Genomic DNA, 26,472 nt, shown 5'->3' with positions numbered 1-26,472 from the left:
CCATGTCGTTCTGAGCCATTAGTCACCCACACTGTGTCCCTCTCCCTGCCTCCTGCCTCCCTCTCCGTCTACCCACCTGACACTACCCCAACCACACTCTCTCTCTCTCTCTCTCTCTCTCTCTCTCTCTCTCTCTCTCTCTCTCTGTGTGTGTGTGTGTGTGTGTGTGTGTGTGTGTGTGTTTTTCGGTGAAACACAGATTTTTAATTTTGTTTGAACTTTTGCATCCCTCTGTCTGGAAAGTCTTTTGTACAAGTGCCTTACATAGTCTTGTGGTCACAATGAATTTATGAACAAGCCATTCCCATGATTGTACACAGACAGGGGAGAGTTGTTCTGCTAATTTGAAAAGAAAAATTTGCAGGGTACCTTGTTCTCCTGTTGTCTTTCTGTAAAGGATCCAGTCATTGATTTCAGCAGCAAGGTTTAGCAGATTGAGAAGACAAATATAGGCAATCTGCAGCAGTCAGACTTGACAGTTTACAGTTTACTGATCCAGAATATCAACTCCAAATTTAGTGGAACTGTAGAAGCTCACTGTGTCAGGGAGTTTAGTTTGTGTTTCTTGGTCCACTGCAACTGACTGCTGCAGTGTGCTCAGTAGAAGAAAAGTTTTCTTCATCTTCCCCTGATACGAAGTAATTGTTGTGTCATTAGCTTGTGTAAGATAGTATCATACAAAGATCTAGCAGTAGACTTTGGTGATGAAGGAACTTCTCTTCCAGTTTTCTTCAGTGTACTCACCATGGTTGTGCTCTCCCACTTTAACTGATCTGCTAGATATTTGGCCCTGAAGAAATTGTCAAATGTTACATTTCTTCCTTTTGAAGCATAATGTTGCATGAGACATGCAACAACATGCTCTGCAACAGATATGTAATGGGCCTTTTAATTTGTTTACTCAAGTAAGGAAACCCATTCACCATATACAATGAAGTGACAAAGAAACTGGTGTAGGCATGCAAATACAGAGATATGTAAGCAGGTAGAATACAGCACTGTGGTCGACAACACATGAGCGATTGGACACAGTACCTCAGAGGTAGCGATGAAGTGGGGATTTTCCCATATGACCATTTCACGAGTGTACCATGAATATCAGGAATCCAGTAAAACTTCAAATCTCTTACATCACTGCAGCTGTAAAAATATCCTACAAGAATGGGGCCAATGATGACTGAAGAGATTCATTCAACATAACAGAAATGCAACCCTTCCACAGATTGCTGCAGATTTCAATGCTGGTCCATCAACAAGTGTCAGCATGCGAACCATTCAGTGAAACATCATCGATATTGGCTTTCGGAGCCGAAGGTCCACTCGTGTACCCTTGACGACTGCATGACACAAAAGCTTTATGCCTCGCCTGGGCCCGTCCACACCAGCAATGGGCTGTTGATGACTGGAAACATATTGCTTGGTCAGACGAGTCTCATTTCGAATTGTATTGAGCAGATGGACGCGTACGGATATGGACACAACCTCATGAATCCATGGGCCCTGCATGTCAGTAGGGGACTGTTCCAGCAGGAGGTGGCTCTGTAATGGTGTGGGACATGTGCAGTTGGAGTGATATGGGACCCCTGGTATGTCTAGATATGACCCTAACAGATGACCATCCTGCCTGATCATCTGCATCCATTCGTGTCCATTGTGCATTCCAACAGACTTGGATAATTCCAGGAGGACAACACAGCACCCCACATGTCCAGAATTACTACAGAGTGACTCCAGGAACACTCTTCTGAGTATAAACACTTCGGCTGGCCACCAAACTCACCAGAAATGAACATTATTCAGCATATCTGAGACGTCTTGAAATGTGCTGTGCGGAAGAGATCACCACCCCCTCGTACTCTTATGGATTTATGGACAATCCTGCAGGATTCTTGGTGTCAGTTCCCTCGAGCACCACTTCAGGTGTTAGTCGAATCCATGCCATGTTGTGTTGCGGCACTTCTGTTTACTCGCGGGGGGCCTTACATGACATTTATGACTGGCATCTCTTGCATGTCCGAACTTCAAACCAAATTTATCTGGTTTATTAGTAATTTATTGTGTATCAGCAGCGAGCTTTGCATGGCCAAAGCTGTTCATCAGTGGTTATAAATGCACCTGCTATGTAGTTACTGGTGCAGTTGTCTACAAATGGATTCCAGACTGGGGTAGTTTCTGTGAAGCCATCAGTCTCGAGTCTCTTATCATGAGTGTTCTTGTCATCTAATTTTAAAAATTACATGAATTAAAATTAAATGAGTTCTATTAACAATTTTCTTCCTATAGTGCAAGAAAAAAATGTCAGCCACCCCTCTTGAAACCACAGAAGGGTGATGCGGAAATTCTTTTCTTCATAACACTCACAAGTGCATTCATCGTGGCTATGATAGCTTTTAATTGGACAGTATCAAGTACCCATGTGTCATCCTGGAGAACTTCTCGGGCCATAATTTCTGTAAAGATTTTTATGTTTTGTAGAATGTTATTGTCTATCCACATTTGCCATGCACTCAATTAACTTCCTCTGACTAAAAGTTTCTTGACTGTAGAGTTTCTGCCAACATGTTGTGGGGCCCTAATCTTCCGTGTGCATGGCACAGTGCAATTTGAGTTCACAGCATTCCATCGACAGCAGTCTCTTCACTTCCAACTTCTGGATGCCAAGATGGATGTGATTTTTTCCATTTTCTTCCTTGGATGTGAGCAGTGGTGGATACAGAAAAGCCTCAAGGAGGGGGCGCTAAAGATATCTGGAGCTACCTTTACTTTTACCGTAATAAAAAATAATCAAGTCACATGCAAAATTTAAGAAAGTTTTGTTTGAACTGGTTATACACATATACAAGAGAATGTCATCTTATGATATAAAAAAGTTACAGTTGTGGTTCTCTTTTTTAAATGATGAATCCTATGCGCCTATTCTTCCTGGCAAATTGGTTAATTACACCGTCAGTAGGACAATAAATGTCAGGGTGAGTGTTCAACAGAGCTAAGCCATTAAGTCGATCCTCCTTCATTGTCGACCTTAGTCATGTCTTTGTATGCCGCAGTGTTGAAAAACTTCTTTCTACTGTAGCAATAGAGGCAGTTAGGCAAGCAAATATTTTGTACAGCATGTTCAAAGTAGGGTAGTCAGACTAGGACAAACTGACTACACTTGCATAACTGAATCACAATCATTAAGGGCTTTGCTTGTATTGAAGAATTTCTCCCATTAGTCTCTTTTTAATCACAAAGAGTGATTCTTCTTCAAAGAATGGTAGTTCAGTTAAGCAATGATTCAATTTACATGCCAGACCATTACCGTCATGTTTCAGTAGTTGTGAGGACTGACTGGCGGGGCCGGCACGGGTGGCAATTTGGGCGGCCCTGCAAGGGGAAGTCGCGCACCTCACATATGTATCCACCACTGGATGTTAGTAGGAATTTGTGGTACCACCAGAATCAGCACGTGGTTATTTGGATGTTGTACAAATTGTGAATATTCATCTTACAACTAAGATTTGAATTAATAGAGGGAAACATTCCACGTGGGAAAAATATATCTAAAAACAAAGATGATGTGACTTACCAAACGAAAGTGCTGGCACGTCGATAGACACACAAACAAACACAAACATACATACAAAATTCAAGCTTTCGCAACAAACTGTTGCCTCATCTGGAAAGAGGGAAGGAGCGGGAAAGATGAAAGGATGTGGGTTTTAAGGGAGAGGGTAAGGAGTCATTCCAATCCCGGGAGCGGAAAGACTTACCTTAGGGGGAAAAAAGGACGGGTATACACTTGCGCACACACACACACACACACACACACACACACACACACACACACACACACACACACACACACACACACACACACATCCATCCACACATATACAGACACAAGCAGACATATTTAAATATGTCTGCTTGTGTCTGTATATGTGTGGATAGATATGTGTGTGTGTGCGAGTGTATACCCGTCCTTTTTTCCCCCGAAGGTAAGTCTTTCCGCTCCCGGGATTGGAATGACTCCTTACCCTCTCCCTTAAAACCCACATCCTTTCGTCTTTCCCTCTTTCCTGATGAGGCAACAGTTTGTTGCGAAAGCTTGAATTTTGTGTGTATGTTTGTGTTTGTTTGTGTTTGTGTGTCTATCGACGTGCCAACACTTTCGTTTGGTAAGTCACATCATCTTTGTTATTAGATATATTTACAACTAAGATTATTTGCCTTGCTCTGTTTTGTGAGGTTGATATTCTGTACCATCCATATTATCTTTGTCAGTTTTTATCATGCACCTCATAACATGCAAAAATATCTTCTCCTTCAGAATCTTCTTCTGGTGGTAAACTGTTCAAATAATTGAATAATTCTTCATCCAAACGAAAATACTGATGTGCCATAATAACCAGGAGTGCTACACTTCTGCAGAGCACAACATTGTACTGACAGAGAACAGCAACAAGTATGTTCATTCTTCCACCAAATAAAGTAAAATGGAAATAAATAGAGGGAACAAGGTCACAAGAATAATGAAGATGTAAAAGCCATTGTTGCACGTTTAGAGACATGGTACATAAAAAATGTCTGTTGAACTAGTTGCAGTCCTTCAAGGTAAAAATGTTTATAAGTTGTTCAGCTTTTGTAACAGATGTTCGTTTTTTTTTTACAGAAATTATAAACCACCAAGTACATTAAAATTCATGAAATATAAGCCGACTGAATTGGAATGTACACTAGTTATTAAGTATTAAAAAACACTCAACAGTCAGATTGATCACTATGGTTCTTCTAGTGTCAGTCTGCATTTCACAGCTAATAAATTATGGTCAAAGTCCACATTTGACCAGGAGATATTTTGAAGTTTAAAATCTGGTTTCCAAACTTCTTTCTAGAATAATATAATCAGTTCAAAACCTTTCTCTGTCTATAGTTCTCTTTCAGCTATACAATTTCTTTCATGATTCTTAAATTAATTGTCTGCAGTTGTTAAATTGTGCTCTTCTTGAAATTATATCAGGCATCTTTCCCTTTCATCCGTGCCCCCCCCCCCCTCCCCCCCCCCCAAAAAAAAAAAAAAAAAAAATCCTTCCCTGTCTTTATTATCCTACTTGTGTCCTCCTCTTGCTTTCACCAATATTATGTTCCAGTCCCACGCCATAACTAAATTTTCATGTGCTGTAAGGTGCAGTTACCATTCACCATTCATCTGCAAGTGAGAGGTTGCATATCCTCACTTTTTTGCCCTTTACAGAATATTTTTGAATATTTGTTCACAAAGCTGTAAAACTAATTATTCTTTACCCACTCACTGAATTTCACCCATGTGCTACTATCCAAATTTCAGAAGAGTTGGAGATTCTCCAATCCCTGGGGCAGGTGCATATGCAGACAGCAGTATAGGAGGAGCAGCTGCAACTGGTGATGGTGATATAATGATGCGATTCTTACCTAGGTATGTTCAAGATTATTCTTATCCAGCTTTTCATAACAGTTTGCCTTTCCGTGAAAATCGAGCAGTCAGCCTCAAAATATGTGTAGAAATCTGCCTTTTGTAATATGACATACATTTGCAGGAAGATTTTATCCCTCAGCACTATGTACAAGGTATTAAAGTAATTCACAGTAATTGCTGACAAACTCACCAGAATGTTTAACCTTCATCAAAAATTCTATCTTTACTCCTTACAAACCTACAAATTAATATAAAGTTGCAAGTTATGAGCTAGATTGGTCGATTAAATTAAGTTTAAATAAGCAGCAGAAATAAATTGCAGCTCATTTGTTCCAATATTCAGTTCCATTATAGAGGATAAGAGAAATAGGTCCGAGTGTCTAACACCCACTGAATGTGCAATTCTAAATGACTTGAAAATGCTCAAAGGTAACTGAAATTACTTAAAAATAATTAAAGTACAAAACCAAGCACATGGAAAAAACTAAAGTACTAGAGACTACCACTTGATCAAAATCAGCTAAATATCATCTACACTAACTATTAAAATATTCCTGAGTCCCTACTTGACCATCTATAAAAAAATTAAGGGCCCTTAATTATCCATCAGAAACTGCTCTGAGTGAAATCTTTGAATCCTGGATGCAGCCGCTCGGGTTTCAAACTGACACAGTCTGAGTTAACATGACCAAAATCCGCATCATTCTCAGTGTGCCCACTTACGTGCCTGCAATGGGCAAAGCTGGTTATTATAGTTTATATTTAGTGGTAGACTTCATTTGAAATCTGTTGACAATATCGGATAAACATTCTCATGCTAATAAAAATTTTAATAAACAACATAAGAATATGTTAATTAATGTAATTTGTATACAAAGCTGCGCTTATATTTAATTATTCTCTAACAGCAGTGTCCTCTAGTTACATGGTTTACACTATGTGATCAAAAGTATCCAGACACCCCCAAAAACATATGTTTTTCATATTAAGTGCATTGTGCTGCCACCTGCTGCCAGGTACTCCATATCAGTGACCTCAACAATCATTAGACATCGTGAGAGAACAGAATGGGGCGCCCCGCGGAACACACGGACTTCAAACGTGGTCAGGTGATTGGGTGTCACTTGTGTTATATGTCTGCACGTGTGATCTCCACACTCCTAAACATCGCTAGGTCCACTGTTTCCAATGTGATAGTGGAGTGAAAATGTGAAAGGACATGTACAGCACAAAAGCGTACAGGCCAACCTTATCTGTTGGCTGACAAAAACTGCCGACAGTTGAAGAGGGTCATAATGGGTAATAGGCAGACATCTACCCAGACCATCACACATCAGTTCCAAACTGCACCAGGATCCACTGTAAATACTCTGACAGTTAGGCAGGAGGTGAGAAAACTTAGATTTCATGGTCAAGCTGCTGCTCATAAGCCACACATCATGCCGGTAAATGCCAAACAACTCTTCGTTTGGTGTAAGGAGCGTAACATTGGACAGTTAAACAGTGGAAAAACGTGTTGTGTGGAGTGACGAATCACAGTACACAATGTGGTGGTCCGAGGGCAGGGTGTGGGTATGGCAAATGCCGGTGAACATCATCTGCCAGCTTGTGTAGCGCCAACAGTAAAATTCAGTGGCAATGGTGTTATGGTGTGGTCGTATTTTTCATGGACCCCTTGTTGTTTTGCATGGCACTATCCCAGCACAAGCCTGACATTTACATATGTCTGCCTGTGTCTGTATATGTGTGTGGATGGGTATATATATACACTCCTGGAAATGGAAAAAAGAACACATTGACAGCGGTGTGTCAGACCCACCATACTTGCTCCGGACACTGCGAGAGGGCTGTACAAGCAATGATCACACGCACGGCACAGCGGACACACCAGGAACCACGGTGTTGGCCGTCGAATGGCGCTAGCTGCGCAGCATTTGTGCACCGCCGCCGTCAGTGTCAGCCAGTTTGCCGTGGCATATGGAGCTCCATCTCAGTCTTTAACACTGGTAGCATGCCGCGACAGCGTGGACGTGAACCGTATGTGCAGTTGACGGACTTTGAGCGAGGGCGTATAGTGGGCATGCAGGAGGCCGGGTGGACGTACCGCCGAATTGATCAACACGTAGGGCGTGAGGTCTCCACAGTACATCGATGTTGTCGCCAGTGGTCGGCGGAAGGTGCACGTACCCGTCGACCTGGGACCGGACCGCAGCGACGCACGGATGCACGCCAAGATCGTAGGATCCTACGCAGTGCCGTAGGGGACTGCACCGCCACTTCCCAGCAAATTAGGGACACTGTTGCTCCTGGGGTATCAGCGAGAACCATCCGCAACCGTCTCCATGAAGCTGGGCTACGGTCCCGCACACCGTTAGGCCGTCTTCCGCTCACGCCCCAACATTGTGCAGCCCGCCTCCAGTGGTGTCGCGACAGGCGTGAATGGAGGGACGAATGGAGACGTGTCGTCTTCAGTGATGAGAGTCGCTTCTGCCTTGGTGCCAATGATGGTCGTATGCGTGTTTGGCGCCGTGCAGGCGAGCGCCACAATCAGGACTGCATACGACCGAGGCACACAGGGCCAACACCCGGCATCATGGTGTGGGGAGCGATCTCCTACACTGGCCGTACACCACTGGTGATCATCGAGGGGACACTGAATAGTACACGGTACATCCAAACCGTCATCGAACCCATTGTTCTACCATTCCTAGACCGGCAAGGGAACTTGCTGTTCCAACAGGACAATGCACGTCTGCATGTATCCCGTGCCACCCAACGTGCTCTAGAAGGTGTAAGTCAGCTACCCTGGCCAGCAAGATCTCCGGATCTGTCCCCCATTGAGCATGTTTGGGACTGGATGAAGCGTCGTCTCACGCGGTCTGCACGTCCAGCACGAACGCTGGTCCAACTGAGGCGCCAGGTGGAAATGGCATGGCAAGCCGTTCCACAGGACTACATCCAGCATCTCTAGTGCCGACATTGTACTAGTGCCGACATTGTGCATGCTCTGTTACCTGTGTCTATGTGCCTGTGGTTCTGTCAGTGTGATCATGTGATGTATCTGACCCCAGGAATGTGTCAATAAAGTTTCCCCTTCCTGGGACAATGAATTCACGGTGTTCTTATTTCAATTTCCAGGAGTGTATATCTGTGTGTGTGTGTGTGTGTGTGTGTGTGTGTGTGTGTGTGTGTGTGTGTGTGTGTGTGTGTGTGTGTGTGCGCGCGCGCGCGCGCGCGCGCGTGAGCGAGTGTATACCCGTCCTTTTTTCCCCCTAAGGTAAGTCTTTCCGCTCCCGGGATTGGAATGACTCCTTACCCTCTCCCTTAAAATCCACATCCTTTCGTCTTTACCTCTCCTTCTCTCATTCCTGATGAAGCAACCTTGGGTTGCGAAAGCTTGAAATTTGTGTGTGTGTTTGTGTGTCTTTTATTGTGTCTATCTACCAGCACTTTCTCGTTTGGTAAGCCACAGCATCTTTGTTTTTTATATATATTTTTCCCACATGGAATGTTTCCCTCCATTATATTCATAGGATTAAATATAGATGTACACATATTCTGACACTGCTCCAACTGCAGTTCTGGCTAAAACCCTTCTCATTATGAGAGATTCATCGTAGCATGAGAGTGATGTAGGTTTTGCAGTGTAATACTTAACTTTGAAATGACGAATCTCCTCCACCAATAAAGTCCATTAGGAGATGTATATTGCAGATATGCCTGGATTTCAGATGTGATGAAAATTTGAATGTTAAAATAATGTTTTCCAACATGAATCCTTTTAATTCTGATGAATCCTTTTTAACAACCGGTGTATTTTCCATAAGCATTCACGAAGGTTTTCACACAACAACTGTTACAGACTTTGCAACATTACATTGTCCAAACTGTGACTGACTTAAAGTGCTTTGCACCGCTCAATGTATACCCTATCTTAATAATGTATATTCTTTAGCCTATTGTCAAAAACAAGTACATTTACTGATTCTTAATCAAAAGTTAATAATGTACAACAAACTGTTAGTACAGTTTTATAGATAATAAATGATTACTCATTCTGAATGCATTTCTAATACTGTTTTTCTGACTTTTGTGTAGAATTCAGTTATGAAGTTACAATAACAATAACTTTCATAAAATCATCAATTACATCTTGATTTCACGTTGCATTTTATTCCTGATATTTATTGAGATACAGTACAAAATGCCAAAAGGGAATTTCAGGTTAAAGTTCTGTATGATAATTTCATAGCATCAAAATGACTGAAAATCAGTAGTGTTTACACCAGTATGTTCGAGAATCATTAATGAAAAAGATAATTACAACTTATGTAATTGGTTGTTCATTATTGACACAATACATAAAGTGCACAAGTCATGTTAAATACATCAGATGACTGATAAATGTTCCAGAAGTCCATTTTTAGGTAAATTGAAATTTACAAATTTTGCTTATTAATTATTGTTTTAATTGCAACATAGATATTTGTCATAACATTTCTATGGGAATGTAATAATGCAGTCATGAAAATGAAATGATAAATCCTGCTGAAATTTACAACAATGTGTTAATTCACATCATCAGGTCTTCTAACTAATTATAACTTTCTGTTAATTACAGTTACATGATCTGAAATAATGTTAATGATGTTGATTCAGTATATAAGTGAACAATACAGTTTAATTTGCTGATAGAAACTAAGAAAAACTATACTTTCTACCTTTTTTTCCATTACATATTGTGGATTGGGTAATGTACAATCTGCTAAACTTTTAGTATAATACAATATAACAGCAGCCCTTTATGAGTTTTCTTTCTACCCAGACAAATGGTAATATACTATTGTGATTGTGGTGGGCATCAAGGGAGAGGGCATCCTTATGGGAATTGAGGACAGATGACTGGCACATGCAGTGCTGCCTTTTGTTATTGTGTTGGGATTGGCAATAGATCTATGCTCCCGGATGTTAGACTGGCTCCTTTCCGCAGCTCAGTCAGGACTGAACAAGGCAGTGACAATAAAAATTGCAGACATCATTTCAGAGCAATTATGTTAAGGATGTATCTATCTTGACTGCCACCCAGCAACCGCACCAAGGTATTGCCATAATTTCCCATGAACTGTGTGACAACTACGAAAAATCAAGATATAGTGATTGCTAAAGCTGCAGTACTTCTCATCTTGGTCGGCAATGTCAGATCTGCAATTTAGTGGAGTCGTAGATAGTAAGAGATTTCTATACTGAATAAAAAGGCTGTACCCAGATTACAGGAGGGGGCCAAGTTGCCCCCTTTTGTCATCCTGACCTTCTCCCTCCCTCTGGTACACACACTTGATGCTTACTAGGATTAATTGATGGATAGTGAAGGCCTTAGGGGCAAGGGATTTCTTTAATGAATTTTTTACTGTGCAATGGAGTGTGTGCTGATATGAAACTTCCTGAGATATTAAAACTGTATGCTGGTCTGAGACTTGAACTCAGGACTTTCCCTTTCACAGACAAGTGCTCTACTGAGTCTCGGTCTAAATTTTAATTTTCCAGGAAGTTTAAGGGATTTCTTCCCACTGCAGATGCATCTTCCATAGATGGCCATTGTATTTTTTGGTGTGAAGGGAATGGCAGCTATTAAATTCTAGCTACTGTAAATAGGTAGTGGGCTTGATATGGTGACAAGATGTTGGGCTGGAGCAATCAGAAGTCAACATCCAAGAAGAAGTGAGGAGAGAAGGTGTTGAGGCTGAGCAGGAATTGAGGATAGGTTGCCTTGCCCCATGGTCCATATTGTGAAGACATCATCAATGAATCTGAGCCAGACAAGAGTTTTTGGTATTCTGTTTGGCTACATGGTTTTCTCTAGATGGCCCATGAACAGTTTGGCATTGGAGGGAGCAATGGAGGTGCCCATGGCCATACTGCAGATTTGTTCATTTATCTACTCCTCAAAGGAGAAGTAATTATGTGTGAAGTTGTAGTTAGAGAGATACATAAGGAATGAGTTGGTGGGTTTGAAGATGGAAGAATGAGAGAGGTAGTATTTTAAAGTGGCAAGGTGGTGGTGGTGTATAGGAAGGTAGAGTTAACACATCAGGGACCCAGATGTTAATAGAGTGGTGGTAGTTGAAAGTTGGTGAAAGATGATGATGATGATGATGATGATGATGATGATGATGTCTTTGTTTGGGAGACAAGGCTGTGAGCAGTTGGTTAGTTGGTTGGAGGTGTTGCTCATCAACAACATTTGGTGGAATCACAGCAACCAGTACAATGGGTCATGAAGGTATAGTTGTGTTTGTGAATTATCAGAATGTTGCCAGTATCCCTCACTAATCTGATATTAGAGAAACACATCTCCATGGCACAGTCATCCCTGAACTACCTCTGCTCTCTCTCTCTCTGCAAGGTACTTTTACTGTGAAATCCCAACTATTGAGCTCTATCTCCTAAATTGAAGCCATTGACCCCCAACACGTGGAAGAGCAGTCAGCACATCACCTCCTAAAGTTTGTCAATTTATTGACATCTTATTCCCATCCGAAAGCACCACTATGTACCAATACCCATCCAACCTCAGAGATTACCCTCGTAGCACCCAAATCTAGCCTTAGTGACCTTTTCCATCTTCCACATCCACCAAAGCTCCCTCTCAACTTACAGCTTAAATGAACTTAAACACTATTACAAACTGTCCACCAGAAGCCTTATGTCTACAGAAGTTTCATTCCTATCGAAAGTTCTTGCTTTCAGTCCTGCACTCAAGTTCGATCATGCTGGACTTTTCAAAGACTTACTCTCCTCTCGATCAATGCAGAGAAACACTTTTTTCTCCACTGAATCCTGACCCTGAATCTTTCCATGTTCATACCACCATCCAAACATGACACTCTCGCTCCTCCTGCCTAACCACTCCCTGATAACTTTCTGGGAAATTCTTACCTTCAACTGGCCTCCTCCTCCTTTCCCAGGAGTACAAGCCTCTCAGCACAGGAAATAACAGCCATTCTCAGCCCCAAGACAGATCCTTCACACAGAGAAAGGCTTCACTACTGCCTTGACCAATTACAGAGAGTACTTTGACCTGTAAGCACTGTCACAGTGATCCCATCCCAGAAGTCCATCATACCCTCCAATCCCTCCTAAAATCCTTAATCCTATCCTCCTTACCCCAATAACACCACCTGCACATTTAACTAAATGCTTCCCAACAATGTTATGAAAAGGATAGTTGCAACTCACCATATAGTGGAGATGCTGAGTCACAGATAGGCAAAACAAAAAACTGTCAGAAAGTGAGCTTTCGGCCAACGAGGTGTTTGTGGGAAATAGACAACATAAACTACATAGTGAGTAGCACTATCATTTTCATATTATTTACATTCCATTGTTTCTTAAACATTTCCCAAGATCCACAACCCCAACAATCCTGGATGTCTCATTGGTGCTGGTTACTTTGCTCCCACTGAAAAATATCTGCTCTACTTGATCAACACTTCCAACCAAGTGCCTGCAGCTTTACCTCCCATATTAGTTACATAAACCACTTGCTTTACTGATTCTCAACCATTCCCATTGTATTAGTTGCCCTGGGGGGGAACAGTATTTATTCATATGGAATTACGAACAATGCAGTGAATTGAGACTTTTATGATTCTTGAAAGACGTACATAAAAATACACAGAGAAAACATTTATCATCAACATAATCGTATTTAAAAACAACAAAATTAAATTTGTTATGTATATTATCCTTTGTTCTGTGTTAAAAATATTAATAACTGTGAAACAGTCGAATCATTTTATGTAATTACTCTTTATGGTGGATGAGTATAGATGTGAGAGACATTGCAAGTGTACTTATGTTGCATTTTGGTTAAATATATGTGCTCATTTGTATATCTTTAGCATCCCTTTATGTTAGGAAACTAATAACATATTTTTCGTAGAATTGGAACACGCAATATAGCATGAGCCTAGGACTAATTGTTGTCAGCCATTTGCACGGCTGCAACATTTTATTTGAATATTGCCCGCATTAAGCAGCATAGAGCTGCAGAAATAACTTACAAAGTTTGCGCTTTAATTATATGAAATGAAATGATCGTATGGCATTTCTGGCCAGGAGGCCCCCATCCGGAGAAGTTCGGCTGCCGAGTGCGAGTCCTTTTACAGTCAATGCCACATTAGGTGACTTGTGTGCTGCCGATGAGGATAAAATGATGGTGAGGACAACACAACACTCAGTCCACAAGTGGAGAAAATCTCCAACCCAGCCGGGAATCGAACTAGGGCCCACTGCGTGGGAGGCAAGCACGTAACCGCTCAGCTAAGCAGGCGGACACTTTAATTATACTATTTAACTCCAGTGCCACTTTAACTCATTTTCAATGATTAAGAGCAGCTTTTATTAAAATCTTGTGGTTGCCACATAATGGGTATCTTTTATCTCCCCCTACGTAAATTCACATAAATTAACGTACTCCGAAATGATCAGTGATAAACATGCCATATCCGAATATTTCTCTACGCAAACCCATGGCTTTCAAGCAATATTAATTTCAATGAAATTGCAATGCAAAATGAACTTGAGATATTTTGTTAACATACGAGCTAGTATGGTGCCCCACACCGCTTTCTACATGTTTCATATTGCTGCATTAAACCTTCAAATATTATAAGTACAAAAGAAAAGAACTGTGTAATTTGCCCATGATAAGTTTTGTTGGAACTTAAGAGCGTGTGGCGTCATTTGATGTGTAATTATACATATATGTGTCTACAAATCATACAGTTTAATGAACTGCACATGTACACACAATTAAATCACACTACTTGATGTACAGAATGGATCACAACAAAATACGAGGTGTGGCTAGAAAAAAACCGGACTAGTACTGGTGAAACAATAAAACGAATGCAATAAGGCTGAAAGTCGCGTGGCCTGTCACGTGACTCCCGCTCCGCCTACAGCTCGAGTTTCATCTGCCTCCTGCACTCAGTCTGCCCGTGGCGTCTGTTTTAAGTAGTTGACGTTTTGTCTGTGCGTCGGAAAATGTTGAGTGTACAGAAAGAACAGCGTGTTAACATCAAATTTTGTTTCAAACTAGGAAAATCTGCAAGTGAAACGTTTGTAATGTTACAACAAGTGTACGGCGATGATTGTTTATCGGGAACACAAGTGCTTGAGTGGTTTAAACGATTTAAAGATGGCCGCGAAGACACCAGTGATGACACTCGCACTGGCAGACCATTGTCAGCGAAAACTGATGCAAACATTGAAAAAATCGGTAAACTTGTTCCTTGTCAACTCCTGTTAACTCAGACACTGCTCTGATTGTTAAACGGCGATCTTGTCGAACAAGTTTACCGATTTTTTTCAATGTTTGCATCAGTTTTCGCTGACAATGGTCTGCCAGTGCGAGTGTCATCACTGGTGTCTTCGCAGCCATCTTTAAATCGTTTAAACCACTCAAGCACTTGTGTTCGCGATAAACAATCATCGCCGTACACTTGTTGTAACATTACAAACGTTTCACTTGCAGATTTTCCTAATTTGAAACAAAATTTGATGTTAACACGCTGTTCTTTCTGTACACTCAACATTTTCCGACACACAGACAAAACGTCAACTACTTAAAACAGACGCCACGGGCAGACTGAGTGCAGGAGGCAGATGAAACTCGAGCAGTAGGCGGAGCGAGAGTCACGTGACACGCCACGCGACTTTCAGCCTTGTTGCATTCGTTTTATTGTTTCACCAGTACTAGTCCGGTTTTTTTCTAGCCACACCTCGTACATAATAAAAGCAGCACACTAACACCCTATGTTTGGCACCAGTGTGCTGCTTTTTTATTTTTTAATGTGTGTGTCGTGTTTTGTTCCGTGCAAGTGGTAGCCTTTAATTGTGTGGACATGTGCAAATGAACGCCTCATTCACTTTAAAAAAAAGAAAAAAGGCAATCACATCTCTACTATTAAAACTCTTCAGACCTGCAGTGGCTTTCACTGTATCACCAGGATACTGCACAATTGCAGCAGTGACCCAGCTGTTACCATGCTGAGGTGTATCTTTCTGCGTAAATGCAAAATTCAGAACCCACCCGCAAAACCCTGACGAGCCATGTTGCACTCAGATGTTACCACTTGTAGTAACCTCTATAGCACCAATGGCCTTATAGAACATCACGCGAGAATGCCTAAATCTCTTCCTATAGTAGGGCACCTCCGTTTGCGTCCAATGCTGTTGCACATGCAGCTGATTCCGTCTTTCCAGATTCATTACTTATATAGCCTCACACTGGCCTTCAGCCTTCAGCTTCTGTCCAGACCAGATGCAGACTAAAATCCCGCATGTCCCCTAGTAAAACTAGAGTCTTGTGCAAGTGCCACATGCAAAGTGATGTCAGCGTAATACTGCGCATGTGCAGATCACGTGCTGCAGCTCACAGAGGTGCCTCACACAGAGAGCATCCGAGAGTGCCCCTGAGAACTACAACATCAAGAAGAATTACTTCTCAGCTTCTCGGCTGATCGACACATGTGCAAATGAACACATATATTTAACAAAAATGCAACGTAATTACACTTACAATGTCTTTCATGTCCACCCTCATCCAAGATCAACACCAGAGTAAGTAATTACATAAAATCATTTGACTGTTTCACAGTTACTAATATTTTTTAACATAGAATAAAGTGTAATATACATAATAAATTGATATTGTTTTTAAATACAATTATGTTGAATAGTAAATGTTTTTTCTGTGCATTTTTACGTATGTCTTTCAAGAATCATAAAAGTTTTAATTCATTGCTTTGTTTGTAATTCCATATGAATAAATATTGCTCTCCCCAGGGCAAACAGTACACCGCCCCATTATCATTTGTATCCCTACTTGTTACTGTTGATACCACCTTCAGATACATCATCTCCCTTTATACATTACCTTGCTGCTTCCAAACAGTGTTATTCTGATTCCAAACCCACCACATCACTCCTTATACATCCACATCCTGACACACAACCACTTCTCCTTTTGCAGCATGGGAGCACCCTCCTTTGCTAACCTGTTTATGAGCCATTTAGAGGGAACCTTCACAAGTACCCAAAATCACAATCCCTTATCTGGTTTACATTCACTGATGGTATCTTCATTGTTTGGACACAAAACCATGACACCCTATTCTCATTCCTCCAAAGGCTCCACACTTTCTCTCTTACCTGTTTAACATGCTTCCCACACATCTTCTTGCACACTGACCTTGTGACCTCACAAATTCTTGGCCGATGCATGTATGTACTGTCACAACTGGTGAGAGTTTAGCACCACAAATTCGATTTTACCCAAGAAAGTTTGGGAATGCAAATACTTACCTTTGTTCTTGCTTGTCTCCATGAAGCTGAGAATATGTTACTTATTCCTCCAGGTTCTGAACAGCACCTTTGCAGTGTTAGCATTATGGATATTTTTTAAAAAGCAGAAGTAAGTTTTAAACTTCTGAGTTTCAGTATTTCACCTTCTGGGCACCAAACTTGTCGCACTTTCACATAGCCAATATACTTTCCACATATGATCTTACTTATTATATTAGTGTAACTGATGGTTGTCAAAATTTAAATAAAATTACAGAATAACTTTAATATTTTGCTAACATTTCCCAATTTATGTGCAATGAAAGCCTTCCATTTCAGTTTAATTTAGCTTTCCTTTTTACAATAGTTTATTTGGATTGGTCGTTATTTTCTTGTGAACATGACATTTTAATTTTATATATTGTTTTCGTGTTACAAAAATTCAAAACTAAAGGCAGAATTGCCTTGTATGTGAATTGAGCATGTTTCTGAAATTTGATGTAAGATGTAAAATCAGAATCTGAGACTTGCATTTTATCCAATTTTAACAGTTTTAACAGAATCTATAATAGTATGGAGTTGAGGCTACTTGCTGATATATAAATTATTGCAAGATAACCAATTTTTATAAACACATAAAATTCAAATCAGTTTCACAAAAAATTGCATCTGAGTGAATTCATTTTTAATCTGATTTGACTTTTCTATTTCTTACACAAGATGTGCCATTATCTAAGTATATTAAGACTCGATTACAAATAAACAGCTTTCTTAGATGTAATATATAAATATATAAGTGCGTGTAACTACCACATGTAAGAAAACTTGCTGTCTTTGAAAAATGTGCAAAAATATAAAGCACAAATTATATGACTCCATGACAATAAATTTCTACACATAAATGACTTTTGTCTGCCAACATTTGGGCATAAAAAAAAAAAAACCCTATATGTCAATGTTCGATACATGGCCTATTTCATCACAACTGTGACCTCTCTGATGATGGCTCTGTTTAAATGTCTGTCATATCACACACACTAACCATCAACAGTATTTGTATTTTGATAGCTCCCAGCTTTCACACAACAAATTATCACTTTCATGCAGTCTGGCCACCCATGTCTGTAGTGTCGAGAAATCCCTTGCCTACTATGCTGAATTTCTTGCTAAGAACTTTAATTACTTTCTGCAACAATCACAACAATTTCAATACAATATTACTGGTTTCAGCCTTCACTGACTATTTTTATATGGTTGACTCCTATATGCTTTTGATGCTTAACAACTCGTGTCACTTGGATCCTCCTCCAACACCTACTTCTTTGAATTATGTAGATGGGAGTTGTTTTTGCAGCACACTCTTCAGTCGTGTAATCTCTCATCCTGCAGCCATACTCTCTTTTTGCCATCTCCCCTTCCTGTTTTGTATCTACCCATCCCAATTCACTCCTCCAAGTCATGTGTTGCACACAACACCCAGTCTATGGCCAGAATGGGCTCACCAGTGCCAATGTTGCATGTCTATCCGACACACCTGCAGCATGATTTAGTAGTCAAATGGTGGCAGCTGCATTGTCAATGGTTTTATTCACTGTAGTTACTGTAACACGTGGTTGATGGTGGAAGAATATCTTCACAATACATCTTCAGTGATGTGTTAAGTTCATTCATGGATGTATGCAGACAGAAACAAAATTTCAAAGCTGCATTATATTCACTAGCCATGTTATGTTTTAGCACTATTATCATTCAGAAGCTGTGTTCCCTTTTCTCTGGGCTTCGTACACAAATTTTAATATTGCTAACTTGATCTGTTCTTAACTTACTGCATAAACCTGAATAGCAGAAGCGTTGAGTCAGCACTTTTCAACAAGTCAGTACTTATGCTTTCAGTGAGTTGTCGCCTTTGCACCTAAATTATTTAAATTACTACTCATTATTTATTGTTTTGCACTCAAAAATAGTGGTACAGGGTCTAAGTTTCATCATGTAAATATTATGTGGTGTTCATGTTCATGATGCCTGCTAAAATAAAACTTGTCCTTTTTTCCCCAGCTTCCTTGCAGTTGAGCTGCTACGTAATGGTTCATCGCCCTCACAAGCTGGGGAAATTGCTATTCGGAGGATAGGTTCCTACTATCCTGAATTCAAAGGTGGTATTGTAGTTGTACGAAACAATGGAGAGTATGGTGCAGCTTGTCATGGATTGGACTTCTTCCCATTTTCAGTTAGGAACTTGTACTTAAGTGAAGTAACTGTTCAAAATGTGAGCTGTGTTTCCTAAGCATACTAATAAAGTTTCCTAAATTATTTTGACGTTGAGCTTTGATTTAGAGAGAGAGAGAGAGAGAGAGAGAGAGAGAGAGAGAGAGAGAGAGAGAGAGAGAGAGCGAGTGCACAAAGAAACCTTCCCTGCCACTTATGTAATGGTTGCAAGATAAATATGTAGCATATGTAATCTGTGTACATGACGTAAATGCCCCAGAAATAAAGCTGTGTATAAAATATTCCTTAACTGTCCACAAAGATAGAGAACACTGATCTTAGATTCTGTGTGTCTTAGTTACTTTTTTTTGTCCTTCATATTTTTAAAAATCTGAAACTCCATTCATTCACATTATTTTATTCACTGTTCAGCAGAGTCATTATTGTCAGCACTTGAGAGCTACATTTCTTTAATGTACGAGGCGGGACCCAAAAATAACCAGAATTTCTTTCTAGAAAGCATATGCTTTATTGTGTTCAAATACAACCTTAATCGCCTTCGAAGTACTCTCCATAAGCATTAATACACTTGTTCAAATGTTAATTCCATGTTCGAAGCACCTTTTAATTCATCCTATTTGATACCTGCTAGCTTTTTCATGACATTGCATTTTACGTCTTCCACGTCTGCAAAACGCTTCCCTCTCAAGTCTCTTTTTCATCCTCGGGAATAGGAAGAAGTCCGAGGGTGCTAAATCCGGCAAATAGGGCGCATGGGTCAAAACTGGCGAACGCTGAGAGCTGTGTGTGCGGGAGCGTTGTCGTGATGCAGGAATCACACACCAGAATCCCACAAAGCCGGATGTTTTCACGACAAACTTCTGTGAAGCCGTTTCATAACCTCCAAGTAGAATTGTTGGTTTACTGTCTGGTTTTCAGGGACAAATTCAGAGTGTACGATCCCTTTGATATATATATATATATATATATATATATATATATCGTTTTCATATTCGATTTCACTTGTCAAGGTGTTTTTTTTTTTTTTTTTGTAGAGGGGAGCCGGGTGACTTTCATTGTTTACTTTCTGGATCGTGCCCATAGCACCATGACTCATCACCTGTAATGATTTTGTTGAAAAAATGTGGATCATCTTTGAACGCATGAAAAAGGAACTGTTTGTAATTGCTATGACCTTAGGTTTCATGTTTTTGTGGATCATTTGTATGATTACTCGTAATAATGTGGAATGAGTCATTTTATAATCACATTACACATACATATGTAAATATGGCTACATATTGATCATATATGTAGTACTGTTGTGAGTTAATATTTTTTGCCTATCACCTTTACACATTACAAATTCTTCTACGGGACAGAATAGAAGGAGTTGTTAAGCAGAAACTTTTTCGGTTTATTTTCAAATTTAACTTTGCTGTGTGTCAGACATTTTATTCCACTGGTTAAGTGGTCAAAAATTTTGGTGACAGCATTGTGCAACCCTTAAATTAATGTCAGGTAATGAATGTCATTGTCTATTCTGGTATTGTAATTCAGGATCTCATTGTCACTTTTGAACTGTGGTCGATTATGTGCAACAAACTTGATGAGGGAAGTGGTCACAATGCCTAACTCCTTAAACAGATATCTACAAGATGACTGTGGGTGAGCAGCACATATTATTCTTACAACACTGTTTAGAGAAATGAACACTTTCTTTGTTGAAGTTGACTTACCCCGGATGGTCATCATCATTGTGGCCCCAGAACATTATTCCATATTGATCTGTGCATGGTACCACTATGTTCCAAAAAAGCCACACAAGAAAATGTGATTTTTCAGGAGGTCATATCTCGGGCTCTATTGGCACAGAGATAAGGGATCGAGTGGTTTGGATAGCCCTTGGCCTAGCAAACATTTTTATGCCTATCAGAAGAATGGCTAAGTATGATGTCACAATTTAAACATTACACACTTCCTCCAGATCAGAAAACTAAGCAAATCAGTTGGTTCTTTTGCATTATGTGCATTCTAGGGTAGGCTTTAGGCAGCTTATAAAAGCACCAGTTATGAAGCTTTGCACAGATGTGTTGGGCAACGTCTCTTGTATTCTCGTTGATTGCGTCACGTTGCTCTTTTCAGTTCTGAGAGCACAGTGACCACATAAGGATGCCTAGTAAATAGTGTCTCCTACCAAGTGTGAGAGCCTGGCGAGAGATTTTGCCTGATTTAACGCAGCCCACATAATACAACTGTCATGCATTTCCTTCTTGATGACAGTTCTCAGGTGCACTCTGCAGGGGCAATGAAGATGCTCCTGTGACGTGTTCGATTGGGAAGTGTTTGATCACCCACAATAGAGCCCATAATTGCCTCTCCCTGAGTTTCAGCTCTGCTGACATGAATCTCTGGCTATGAAGAAAGCATTTTGGCACAGACAATGAGCTGCAGACCAGTGTAGAGAATTGACGGTAAGCACAGGCAGCTGCCTTCTGTGACAAGGGTACTGGAAAGTTGGTACAACGCTATGACAGTTGTCTTAGTTGGGACAGTGACTATGTAGAGAAGAAGTAGCTGGAAGGTGTAGCTAACTGTTGTAAATAAAACATTTTTGATTTTTACAATGGTTTCCATTTCATGACCAATCAGACCTTGCTTTCTGAATAGCCCTCTTAGTTTTAAATGACATAGTGAACACATGGCAAGGATTCTGAGGTAGCCAAACTGTGTGTGTGTGTGTGTGTGTGTGTGTGTGTGTGTGTGTGTGTGTGTGTGTGTGTGTGTTTTCCACCAATAAATCTGTATGGTTTGATATCTGTGTATAATGGGCCCTTTGTGCCCAAACGGGTGGTCTTCACCTGGAAGTTATTCAGTGGTGTCACCTGGTGACATCAGCACCTTATAAAATATTATTTACATTATTTTATCATCCAAAATTCTTTGTATTTTCAAATCAAACACAGCATTTTTTGGTATATTGTAGGTTTAGCCAAAAATATCTGGCATCGGCAGCCAGAGACAGTGGGATGAAGGCCTTTTTGGCTAAAAGTTTACTTGTTTGACAGGCTTTTTGTTTTTCCTATCTGTGAATCAACATCTCTGATATAGTGTGTGGCAATCTGTTCTTTTCATAATATTGGTATTTTAATGTAAAGTAGTCCAAAGTGAACTTGCGTTGGATGGGAGACAGTTTTATGTTAGCCTTGTATTATGCATACTCATTTGTTGTTTACATGTTTCGAAGTATACTGGCAAACTGTCAAAACTTTACTAACCTACATAATTCATTTGATATAAGCAGCGGACCCTACTGTAATTGGGAGCGGGGGGTGGGGGGGAGAAGGGAACCAGCTGAAAATTGCTTCTGTTGGAACATATGAAAAGGTGAGTTTGCACCCTTTTAAGACTGACAGAAAAGTGAGGAACCAGCTGTCTCGAACATCATTCCACCTTCTCGACAAAAAATTTTGGTATGCAAACATATTCACCTTTTCTTTTTGCTGAAAGAGAATAGTAGAGTGATGGAGACAGAGGAGGAGAAGGCAACAGTGATGGTAGGAAAGAGAAATGGATGAAGGCAATAGCAGCGGGAGCCTGAGAGAGTGGAAGTAGTGAAGGTCAGTGAGAAACCGCATCAGTAAAAAAGAAAAAGAGATGGATGGAGATAGTAGCAGTGGGAACAAAAAAGAGAGAGAGAGAGAGAGAGAGAGAGAGAGAGAGAGAGAGAGAGAGGAGTGGAAACCGTAGGTGGGCTTTGGGGCATCAGGACACCCCGTCCTGACTGGCGAACTTGAACACAAAAAGTTCGCCCACTTTCTCCATCCCCTATACTCGTGTATCAGAAGGTTTGTAGTCTATGGGTCAAAACCTTGAGCCAACCATCCCCAAGGGCATGTGTGGAGAAGAGACAATGGTGGTTGAAGAGAAAGACCGCAGACTGTAAGCAAGCAAGAAAGAGAGAGTGAGTGCCAATAGGAGACAAAGACAATTGGCAGTGGGACAGAGAGACAGCGAATGTGGCAGAAGAGAAGACTGTAGTAATGAAGAGCGATAGAAAGAAAAATAGGAGAGTGTGTCAATGATAGGGAGAAGCTGAGTATAAAGGATTCACTACGAAAAAGAGATTGGGTAAAAGAATTTAGAACATTCTATTTTAAAAGAATGCAAATATGATCATGTGCCTAAATGTTTTGTGAAGAAGGTAGAGTGAGGATAGAGGCAGCTGGTTCTAAATGAAAATGCTCTAAATATGTCAACTTACTGATTTCTCTCTTTTCCCAAGATTTGCAATGATTCGAAGTGCAAAATATGGCTTAACTATGTTGTTTTAGGAATTCCAAAATATGCTCTTTCCTGTTTAAATTCTCATCAGTATAGGGACACAAAAATCTTGACATTTCTACAGTAGACATTATTTCCTCATTTATTTATTTTTCAGCTAATTCAATCTATACAAGATGTAGCCTCTTTAAGTTATTAAGAGGTGTTTCTATGCATCTCTGTCCACTGCTGTCTTCTGCCAGTTGAAGCCCACAACTTTCCTGAGTTCCTTATCCCAGCGATCAGGTGGTCTCCGTTTTTCTCTGGGACTCCACTCTAAAACTGATTTTGTCCATCTTCCATCCTCCTTTCGTGCAATATGTGCTGCCCACTGCCATTTTAGAGTCTTAACCCATTCTATAATATCTTTTACTCCTGTTATAGCTCGTATGTCTTCTCTTTTCTGCTGATCTTTCTTAGTGAGACCTAACATTGACCTTTCCATAGCTCTCTGAACAGTTCTAAGTAAGTTTCCTTTTGAAAAATTCATTTGAAGTCCAGTTTTCACACCCGTACGTTAAAACCGATAAGGCATTGGTTGGTTGGTTGGTTGGTTTGTGGGATTAAAGGGACCAGACGGCGACGGTCATCGGTCCCAATAAGGCATTGATCAAAAACTGTGTTCTTTATGTAGACTGGCATGTTAGATTTGAAAACTGTTGCATTCCTTCCATAAGCCCTCCAACCCAGTTTAATTCGATGAAAAATTTCAGGTTTCAAATTTCCTTTTGTGTCAATTAATTGCCCCAGATAAACTTATTCTGTAACATTGTTTAGGATGTTGCCATTCAGTGTTACTTGTCCTGCAGCTACCCACTTACTAAGCATTACCTTAGTTTTGGAGTGATTTATTTTAAGTCTAACTTCCTGGCAATGATCTGTTAAGTCTTTTATAGAGGACTGCATTTCCATCTTACTGTTAGCTAGGACCACTATATTATCAGCAAATCTCAGGTTGGTGGGCCTTTTACCAGTTATCCTTATTCCTCTGTTGTTCCAAATAATTTTTGACATAGCCATCTCGAGAATTGCTATAAATAACTTCAGAGATACAGGATCACCCTGCTTTACTTCTTTTCCAATGGGAAATTCACACTTGTTTTTTTCCTATGTTGATAGATGCTACAGATGTGTCATAAATGTTGCACAGTATGTTTATATACTTTGTTTCCATTCCTTGCTCGGCCAGTGATTGTATGACTGCAATGTGGCTGACAGAATCAAAGGCTTTCTCGAAGTCAATGAAGGCTATGCTTAGTGGCATTTCATACTCATTTGCTCGACTAATTACCTCACGCAGTGTGTTTATATTGTCAGTTGTAGTGAAACCACTGTGAAATCCAGCTTGTCCTATGGTCTGTGCAGTTTCCACTACCATTTTAATGTGATTTATCAGGACTTTAGTGAACACTTTATATATAACAGAAAGTAGGCTAATGGGGCGGTAGTTCTTCAGATCGTGAATACTTCCCTTCTTATATAGTAAGATTATGTTTGCTTTGTTCCACCAGGTCAGGATGCTGCCATTCTGTATACACAAAGTAAAGACTTTAGCCAGATGTTTCTCTGTTTCCTCCCCTGTAAGCTTGAGTATGTCAATTTTCAGACCACCATGACCCCCTGCTTTACCATTCTGCATCTCGTTTATAGCTTTTCTTATTTATTCGGGGAGGATTTTGGGGACTTCATCACCATCATCTGCATAAGGTTTTCCTAGTGGTTCATGTGTTCTTCCATAAAAATTTTTTTTTATTTCTTCCTTTTTCTAGATGTGCAGAATGAGTATGTTGTGTCGTTTTGAAATTGAGTGAAACCATTCACAGAAACCCATTCAATAACACTTTTAAGAACATTATTTACTATTGTGTGTGTGTGTGTGTGTGTGTGTGTGTGTGTGTGTGTTCGGACTGGTTACAATACTAACATTATCTGCAAAAAGAACTAATTTTGAAACTTCCTGGCAAATCAAAACTGTGTGCCGGACTGAGACTCGAACTTTGGACCTTTGCCTTTCGTGGGCAAGTGCTCCACCCACCGAGCTACCCAAACACAACTCATGACCTGTCCTCACAGCTTTACTTCCGTCAGTACTTCATCTTCTTCTTCTTACCTCTTCATCATCTGCAGAGCTAGATGGCATATAAACTAGTAATACTGTGATGGTTGCGGGCTCCGTCTCCATCTTGGCTAAAATAATGCATTCACTGTGCTGTTCATAATAGCTTACTTGCACTCTTATGTTCTTATTCATTATTAAACATACTCCTGAATTACCTCAATTTGATTTTGTATTTATAACTCTGTATGTAGTGCTGCTCCTCTTGGCACCAAACTTCACTAATTCCCGCTTATCTAAATTTAACCCATCCCTTTCCTTTTTTAATTTTTCTGACCTACCTACTCAATTAAGACATCTACTATTCCACACTCCAATCCATGGAATGCCAGTTTTGTTTCTCCTCATGACGACATCCTCGTAAGTAGCTCCTGCCCAGAGATCTGAATGGGGGACTGTTTTACCTCCGTAATATTTAATATGATGCTATTGTCATTTAAACACAAAGAAGAGATGCATGCTATTGGAAAAAATTACAGTTGCAATTTCCCCTGCTTTCAGCCATTCGCAGTACCAGCACAACAAGGTCATTTCAGTTGCTGTAACAAGGCTGCTTTGCCTCTAAAAGAACCACACATTTGTCTGGTCCCTCAACAGATATCCCTCCATGGTGGTTGTACCTATGGTACAGCTAACTGTGTTACTGAAGCACATAAACCTCCCCACCAGTGGCAAGGTCCATGGTTCATGGGGGTTGGGGGGGGGGGGGGCTGTTATGGCTCTTTATGGGATGTAAAATATAGATACGTCTTGATATATGTTGGCTAATGCATTCTCTAAGATTCAACACAATAAAAGGCTGCGTGAATGGAAATGTCCACAGGCACACCTGCAATACAAATTAAATTGTGGTTAAACAGTAAAAACATCATATAGAACTGATTTAGTTCACTTACATTATATGAAACTGACTTGCGCAACTGCTCAAAGTGGCTACACAGATAGTATGTAATGCTAGTTGAAAATTAGTCTGCAGGTATTTTTGGAAGGATTAGATTCAGCAAAAGTCTGTTTCAAGCCTTACATACACACTGCCTGACCA

General features: G+C 40.3%; 1 protein-coding gene across 1 annotated transcript in view; it reads left to right on the top strand.

Moving 5' to 3' along the window:
• LOC124804801 (N(4)-(Beta-N-acetylglucosaminyl)-L-asparaginase-like) overlaps positions 1-19,102 on the top strand; it is a 174,682-nt gene extending 155,580 nt beyond the window's left edge. Inside the window, exons 5-6 of the mRNA XM_047265137.1 lie at positions 5,330-5,437; positions 18,842-19,102. Coding sequence (XP_047121093.1) covers positions 5,330-5,437; positions 18,842-19,070 — 337 coding nt within the window. The 3' untranslated portion in view covers positions 19,071-19,102. The remainder of the gene's footprint in view (positions 1-5,329; positions 5,438-18,841) is intronic.
• The last annotated feature ends 7,370 nt before the right edge of the window (positions 19,103-26,472 follow it).

This window comes from Schistocerca piceifrons, chromosome 7 (assembly GCF_021461385.2).
Source record: "Schistocerca piceifrons isolate TAMUIC-IGC-003096 chromosome 7, iqSchPice1.1, whole genome shotgun sequence".
Taxonomy (NCBI): domain Eukaryota; kingdom Metazoa; phylum Arthropoda; class Insecta; order Orthoptera; family Acrididae; genus Schistocerca; species Schistocerca piceifrons.
The sequence above is the reverse complement of the archived record's forward strand: the minus strand, read 5'-3'. Positions and strand labels throughout refer to the sequence as shown.